The sequence below is a fragment of the Limulus polyphemus genome, unplaced genomic scaffold, assembly GCF_000517525.1.
Source record: "Limulus polyphemus unplaced genomic scaffold, Limulus_polyphemus-2.1.2 Scaffold4311, whole genome shotgun sequence".
NCBI classification, from domain to species: domain Eukaryota; kingdom Metazoa; phylum Arthropoda; class Merostomata; order Xiphosura; family Limulidae; genus Limulus; species Limulus polyphemus.
This window is the reverse complement of record NW_013669921.1, coordinates 2,322-10,932: the sequence shown is the minus strand read 5'-3', so window position 1 is coordinate 10,932 and position 8,611 is coordinate 2,322. Positions and strand designations below refer to the sequence as shown.

Below are 8,611 nucleotides of genomic sequence, written 5' to 3'. Positions count from 1 at the left end.
CGTAATAGATTATTTATAGTGTCTAATAACAACGGACAAAACAGATTATTTATAGTGTCTAATAACAACGGATGTAATAGATTATTTATAGTGTCTAATAACAATGGACGTAATAGATTATTTATAGTGTCTAATAACAATGGACGTAATAGATTATTTATAGTGTCTAATAACAACGAACAAAATACATTATTTACAGTGTCTAATAACAATGGACGTAATAGATTATTGGATAGTGTCTAATAACAATGGACGTAATAGATTATTGATAGTGTCTAATAACAATGGACGTAATAGATTATTTATAGTGTCTAATAACAATGGACGTAATAGATTATTATAGTGTCTAATAACAACGGACGTAATAGATTATTCGATAGTGTCTAATAACAATGGACGTAATAGATTATTTATAGTGTCTAATAACAACGGACGTAATAGATTATTTATAGTGTCTAATAACAATGGACGTAATAGATTATCGATAGTGTCTAATAACAACGGACATGATAGTTTATTTCTAAAATAAGTCGGACCAGAAATCAAAAATCGTTAACTGAAGTTACTTATTAATGTGGTACTAAACGCTCACTAAAACAATGCTGGAAATTATCGTTACAGAATAAATACACGATAAATATGCCATGAGCTTAACAGATTCCCTTCTGCCTCAAATTTCAGTTTGTACGGGACTGTGTATTTGACTGAGAAAAAGAAATTTCTACATACATACAACTGGTCATTCCACCCACTATACTAAACTCTAAAATAAAAATAAAACACTAAATGCCAACAATTGCATCTTACATCTATTATACTGGACCAGCCAGTCCCTATCTTGTTCTCATCGCTAATACCATCACGTTGAAGAACAACTCCATTGTGGACACCATTGGCAGTTTGTACTTCATCAGCAACAACCCACACCTGAAAAAACAACCAACAGCATTAGTAAACAACCTCCTGTTTCCAGTTGGTGAACAACCTCTTATTTCCAACAGTGTTAGTAAACAACCTCCTGTTTCCAACAGTGTTAGTAAACAACCTCCTGTTTCCAACCGTGTTAGTAAACAACCTGCTGTTTCCAACCGTGTTAGTAAAAACCTGCTGTTTCCAACCGTGTTAGTAAACAACCTGCTGTTTCCTAACAGTGTTAGTAAACAACCTCCTATTTCCAATAGTGTTAGTAAACAACCTGCTGTTTCCAACAGTGTTAGTAAACAACCTCCTGTTTCCTACAATGTTAGTAAACAACCTCCTGTTTCCAACAGTGTTAGTAAACAACCTCCTGTTTCCAACAGAGTTAGTAAACAACCTCCTGTTTCCAACAGTGTTAGTAAACAACCTCCTGTTTCCAACCGTGTTAGTAAACAACCTGCTGTTTCCAACCGTGTTAGTAAAAAACCTGCTGTTTCCAACCGTGTTAGTAAACAACCTGCTGTTTCCAACAGTGTTAGTAAACAACCTCCTGTTTCCAACAGTGTTAGTAAACAACCTCCTGTTTCCAACAGTGTTAGTAAACAACCTCCTGTTTCCAACAGTGTTAGTAAACAACCTCCTGTTTCCAACAGTGTTAGTAAACAACCTCCTGTTTCCAACAGAGTTAGTAAACAACCTCCTGTTTCCAACAGTGTTAGTAAACAACCTGCTGTTTCTAACAGTGTTAGTAAACAACCTGCTGTTTCTAACAGTGTTAGTAAACAACCTGCTGTTTACGTTATACCTGTTTCAGAACCTTATTGTTAACATCTGTTTCTAACAGCCTTTTCATTCATCACCACTTCTATTAATGTTCATGTCTTCTTCTAACACAATCTGATTCTTCTTGATATATTTTATTAGATATCTAATCCAACTGTTCACACATACTTCCTACCTGATCGTGAGGGCCTACAGAGAAGTCTTCACACATACTTCCTACCTGATCGTGAGGGCCTACAGAGAAGTCTTCACACATACTTTATACCTGGTCATGAGGGCCTACAGAGAAGTCTTCACATATACTTCCTACCTGATCATGAGGGCCTACAGAGAAGTCTTCACACATACTTTATACCTGATCGTGAGGGCCTACAGAGAAGTCTTCACACATACTTCCTACCTGATCATGAGGGCCTACAGAGAAGTCTTCACACATACTTTATACCTGATCATGAGGGCCTACAGAGAAGTCTTCACACATACTTTATACCTGATCATGAGGGCCTACAGAGAAGTCTTCACACATACTTTATACCTGATCATGAGGGCCTACAGAGAAGTCTTCACACATACTTCCTACCTGATCAGTGAGGGCCTACAGAGAAGTCTTCACACATACTTTATACCTGATCATGAGGGCCTACAGAGAAGTCTTCACACATACTTCTTACCTGATCTTGAGGACCTACGGAGACCATTCGTATGTTGCTTGATATCTTTTTCCAACAAGTTCCCTCTGGAAACATGGGCACAATCTCTTTCCTGAACCACAAGTTTTTTTCTTCATCAACCGCAAACACTGAAGTTTTCCCAGCAGACACCTGCTGTAGCGGAATTGACGTCTGTGGAGGCTCTACGTGAAACCACACATGACCTATAAGGAACAAGGCAGCACATTTGTTTGGATTTAAACTGTACATCCTTGTCAGTTAACTAAGCTACACCTGATCTATAAGAAATAAGGCTGTGTTGGAATTCACACTGTACATCACTTAACTTTTTATAAAAACCTTATATTTTACCTATACAACTTATTAGATATCACCATGTTTACGTGTTATAGTTATTACAGAACACAAACATATAACCATGTTTACCTGTTACAGTTATTACAGAAAACAATCATATCACCATGTTCACCTGTTACAGTTATTACAGAACACAATCATATCACCATGTTTACCTGTTACAGTTATTACAGAACACAATCATATCACCATGTTTACCTGTTACAGTTATTACAGAACACAATCATATCACCATGTTTACCTGTTACAGTTATTACAGAACACAAACACATCACCATGTTTACCTGTTACAGTTATTACAGAACACAATCATATCACCATGTTTACCTGTTACAGTTATTACAGAACACAAACATATAACCATGTTTACCTGTCAAACAGTTTTCTGAAACACCATTTCTCAACATAGCTGAGCCATCTCTAGTGATTCCCCAAACTCGAAAGTTCCCTCCAACACTGATAGCTTGAAATGGTACATCAGCAGGAACATGAGTCCAAGATATTCCCTGAAAAAAATATATAACAATGTATCCAAGATATTTCCTGAAAAAAATATATGACAATGTATCCAAGATATTACCTGAAAAATATATAACAATGTATCCAAGATATTTCCTGAAAAAAATATATGACAATGTATCCAAGATATTACCTGAAAAATATATAACAATGTATCCAAGATATTACCTGAAAAAAAATATATAACAATGTAACCAAGATATTCCCTGAAAAAATACTACTATACATGGTCATGATCCTACTATACACATGGTCATGATCCTACTATACACATGGTCATGATACTACTATACACATGATCATGATACTACTATACTCATGGTCATGATAATACTATACACATGGTCATGATACTACTATACACATGATCATGATACTACTATACACATGATCATGATACTACTATACACATGGTCATGATACTACTATACACATGATCATGATACTACTATACACATGATCATGACACTACTACATACATGGTCATGATACTACTATACACATGGTCATGATACTACTATACACATGATCATGATACTACTATACACATGATCATGATACTACTATACATGGTCATGATACTACTATACACATGGTCATGATACTACTATACATGGTCATGATACTACTATACACATGGTCATGATACTACTATACATAAACCAATTTTTCAGATGTTTACTTAACTCAGGATTACATACGTTCTAAAACTTACATACACAAAACAATTTGTTCAGATGTTTACTTTACTTACCTCAGGATTACCAGCAGTGACCCCAACTCTGCAAAGAACATCACCATTTACATCCACTGCCCACAAAGCAACTGGTTCACCTGGAGTCTTGGAGTGATCTACCTGAAGAGATATATCGACCAATGGTGGCGAGGACAGCTCTTCCCAGGGTCCTGATGTGATAAGTTTGCACTTCCTGTAACGATATATTTTCTGTTAGAAGATGCAAGCATGAAATATATCTAACCCTTATACTTTTCATAACATTACACTACAATTAAATCACAACACACACTGTTTCATGTGAAAACTACCTAAACCTAAAGTTCACACAACACTAACTCTTATCAAAGTATAACTTTCCTCCAGATGAAATAATCCCAACAACAACCAAAGCCTCAAGTATGTATAACATTCTAACATTTCAGTCACCTGTACCACCTTTCAACGTCTATAATAACATTCTGACTATACTCACCTGTACCACCTTTCAACATCTATAATAACATTCTGACTATACTCACCTGTACCACCTTCTTCTCCGAACATAATCAGTAAAACCTTTATAAGAGTGATAAGAAAACGGAAAGTCTGCTGCATATTGCCAACCCTCTTTGTCAACACCACCAGGTGTTCGGAAGTCCACGGCCCAATCCGATATCTAGGGTTACATTTAAAAACCAATAAATCTTAAAATAAAATCGTCTAGACAGTAACACACGGTTACGAGACCAATCGTACATTAAAATACATGATTTAACAGTTTGTATAAATAATGGATGGTACAGTTTTTGAACACACTTAATATTTACTGTCACTAACATCATTCAAGTCAATCTGAATACATCTACAAACTTTCATTAAAGTCAGCTCTAAAACACTTACCCACTGCCAGTGAACTGATGGTAGCTTAGTGTTCTCTTTGGTACACTCGAGACGACCAGTTTTGTCACTCCACATGTAACGATCTGTAGGAAGTCTTCTGGCGGAGAAGCCAGTCAGAGGGTTCCATCTCTGATTTTCATACACAAAGCAGTATAGAGTATCTGTCATAGGATGAACTTTCATGTTGCACCCAGACCTGCCTGTTAAAGAAACAGATTATCAGAATTTAAGCGGTTCTCAAAACAAGTGTAAATGAAGTAACTTCACACGTGTTGTTTAATGTTAATTTGCTTTATCAAAGTGTTCACAACCAGATTTTTTGAAACAGTTTATCAGATCAAAATGTTTAACACTATGATTTTCTCATTGTTTTAATTGAGTATTATTGCATCCAAATATCTCATAATGTGTGAAAAGTTCTAGGCCCTTGTCAGGCTATAAATACGTGTTTGAAAGGTAGTTCAAGTTAAAAATAGTTAGGTAAGTCAGATAGAGAAGTATATCTAGACTGTGTGATTGTCAGTTCAGCCATAAAGAGCATATAGTGGCACTTTTTCTAAAGTGAAATTATCACAGATTGTATTGTAATAACAGAGTAATTAACAGAATAATAATTGTGTTCTAAAGTAACTGAACCAGACTATGTGAACTTTGACAAAAAGCAAACAATTATTTAAAGCTCTGGCTACAACTGTGGTAACCAACAGTGTAACAAACATTTGTATATATGTTTGACTTATTTTAATATATTATTTTAAATCAAGAAGGCAGGCCTAATAGTCAACTGAATTAAAATTTTTTTAGCAAAAATTCCACTGAAAATGTTTTTTTATTTCAAGAACAGAGGTAGAAACTAAACAAGTTTCATCCACAAATAACTTTCAAGCACTTTTCAAGAACCAATCTGTTGAAATACTCGTTTTCCAAGACTGGGAACTTTCAAACAAAATTCAAAAAACTCTCCCGATTGTTAAGCACCTGTACAAACCTTTAAATACACCTCCACCATAGCCTCCAGTGTAAACCCAGGCAGTGTTGTCATAGCTTAAACCCCACACTACTCCAGCCGGGCAAGTTTCAGCAATATTCAAGTGACCACCTCCAAGCAGTCGCCAAATCCTGCAGAAATAATAAGTGATTTGGAGGTTTTTCAGTATAAACAAATGTTACTGGAACTAATAATCTTCTTTAGTGCATCTAATAATATTTCCACTTAATTTGTAGTTTGTTTTCTCATTTTTCATAAGTGATCTCATAGAAATTATAAGCCTTTTATAAATTTTAAATCCATTTTCAACTATAGTAGATAGCGGAAAAGTCAGGTTCTCGTCACTCGAAGAAGGGTTTTAAAATTATTACCAATACAAGAAAATTAAATTATAAAATTTTACACAAAGAAAAAATCAATCACAATCTAATTTCTATTATTTAACTCAACTACCGCGGTGTTCATATCATTAGAGACCGTTGTTATAGGTACCGTAAAATTAAATCACAATTCTTGTACGCTTTATCTACCTTGTAGTTAATTACTAACTGCTAACTATATTCAAGGATTCGTTTCACGATGAATTATTACTTATTAATTTCACAATCTGCCATGTAAATAAGCATTAAACAATAACAGCTGTTTAAAGAAAGTCAGATGACAGGTAAAGGTGAGACTTTCTCCACATAACCCTGAAAACCTCTATTATATAAGTTCACATTTGAAGAAAAGGTGCTTATGGTTTTATTTCCACAAATGATACTACTCTCTATTATATGGTAATTAACATAATGCATAAGTCGGTACTGTACTGTCTAATATATGGTAATTAACATAATACATAAGTCGGTACTGTACTGTCTAATATATGGTAATTAACATAATACATAAGTCAGTACTGTACTGTCTAATATATGGTAATTAACATAATACATAAGTCAGTACTGTACTGTCTAATATATGGTAATCAACATAATACATAAGTCGGTACTGTACTGTCTAATATATGGTAATTAACATAATACATAAGTCGATACTGTACTGTCTAATACATGGTAATTAACATAATACATAAGTCAGTACTGTAAGAAACAAATTAGTGATGGTTATTTGATGATTAAAATAACTAAATAAAATGTAAATGTATGTTTCAGACAATATTGCAAGAATTCAGAGAAAACTCTCTGTCTTGATCTTTTTTTTCTTATCCTAGGCTACGTTTACTAATGAGTGGTAGTGTTCTGGTTCTAAGTAAAACCTACTCAAGTGACTGTTACGCCAAGTAATACTTCCAGAACGACCAATAAAGAGAGTTCCAATCAAATTGTTACAAGACTTACTTGATCAATAATTCATAATTCCAACAATTGTACATATAAAATATAGAATAACTACGTTCGAAGTTACAAACATAAAAGATCAGAGAGTCGAAACAAGGTTGAGAGTCCACAAGTTGAGATTTCAAAGACTTTCTTCAGCTCCATAACAAATGATATGAATGTCACTCACCTGTACCTGGTTGATACAACAGCAGGAAGAATTATTTAAACAAAACTTGCCAATATTTCATTTACCAATTTCTGGTGAAGGAAAAAAAAGACAAGGCTTTTGTTTAGGTTTGTTTGTTTGTTTGAAATTAAGCACAAAGCTACACAATGTGTTCTGCTCATTGTAAGTCTGCATACATACTGCTGTGCCACTGGGGCACCTTTTGTTTAGAACTGATCTTCAAATTTAAAGTAAGAACACCATCCCTCATCAATGATCCTGTGCTTGGAAGAAGAAAAAAACATGAAGACTGAACCATTCTCTGAACACTTGTAGCAGCACGTAAAGAAGATCTTAATACAACAGTCAATACGTTAATTATTTTAAACATAAAATAATCACTACTGTCACATGTGATGCAAAAGTGTTCCTTTACTCAGATTGTCTTCAACTTTCAGGAATGGCAATTATTCAAAGTACGAAATTGATCCAAAGTTTTATTTACCATATCTAACACTTGCCCTAACATTCATTAACATTTTTGTTGGAAAAATAAAAAAATTTCCAGTATTAAAAAAAAAAAGAATACTTTAATTTTTTATATCATTACAATATCGTCGTTTCTAAACCAGTAATGTGATATACAGCTAAATGAATGTTTTTTTATAAATGCAAAAACAAAACAGACCTAATAAAGATATTATAAACTACACAGTTAACTTACCTGTGAGCAGAGGGACTACCTTGCATAGTATTCTTTGAACCGTGAACATAAACATCACCTTTAAAAGTGGTTGACCAAACAGCAGAGTTTGGAGGTCGCCCAAGAAGGGAGTTAATGTCTGCACAAGACTGATTCAGTGTGGCTAGCTGCATTAAGAAAATACTTTTCATGAAGTCTGTGTTCCATGATTATTACATCTAGCATTCGGCAGTAGGTAACATTATAATTACTTCAGGAAAATAATTCCGTTTACATCAAACACTCTCCAAACTTGCTACTGTTTTAATTCTGTATTTAAAAACACGTGTGCATGACTGAAGTTAAAACTCAGGGAAAATACTTTTCATGAAGTCTGTGTTCCATGATTATTACATCTAGCATTCGGCAGTAGGTAACATTATAATTACTTCAGGAAAATAATTCTGTTTACATCAAACACTCTCCAAACTTGCTACTGTTTTAATTCTGTATTTAAAAACACGTGTGCATGACTGAAGTTAAAACTCAGGGAAAATACATAAATGAGGAAAATTAACAGAAAAAAT

At 34.2% G+C, this 8,611-nt stretch overlaps 1 protein-coding gene across 1 annotated transcript in view; it reads right to left on the bottom strand.

Annotated features, from left to right (window-relative positions):
- Positions 1–8,611, bottom strand: part of LOC106470944 (tectonin beta-propeller repeat-containing protein 1-like) — a gene marked incomplete at its 5' end in the record, with an annotated part of 13,610 nt that overhangs the window by 3,250 nt on the left and 1,749 nt on the right. The window contains 8 exons of the mRNA XM_022399586.1: positions 808–927; positions 2,373–2,575; positions 3,100–3,235; positions 4,003–4,177; positions 4,506–4,642; positions 4,867–5,066; positions 5,855–5,985; positions 8,067–8,212. Of these exons, the coding sequence (XP_022255294.1) occupies positions 808–927; positions 2,373–2,575; positions 3,100–3,235; positions 4,003–4,177; positions 4,506–4,642; positions 4,867–5,066; positions 5,855–5,985; positions 8,067–8,212 (1,248 nt within the window). The remainder of the gene's footprint in view (positions 1–807; positions 928–2,372; positions 2,576–3,099; positions 3,236–4,002; positions 4,178–4,505; positions 4,643–4,866; positions 5,067–5,854; positions 5,986–8,066; positions 8,213–8,611) is intronic.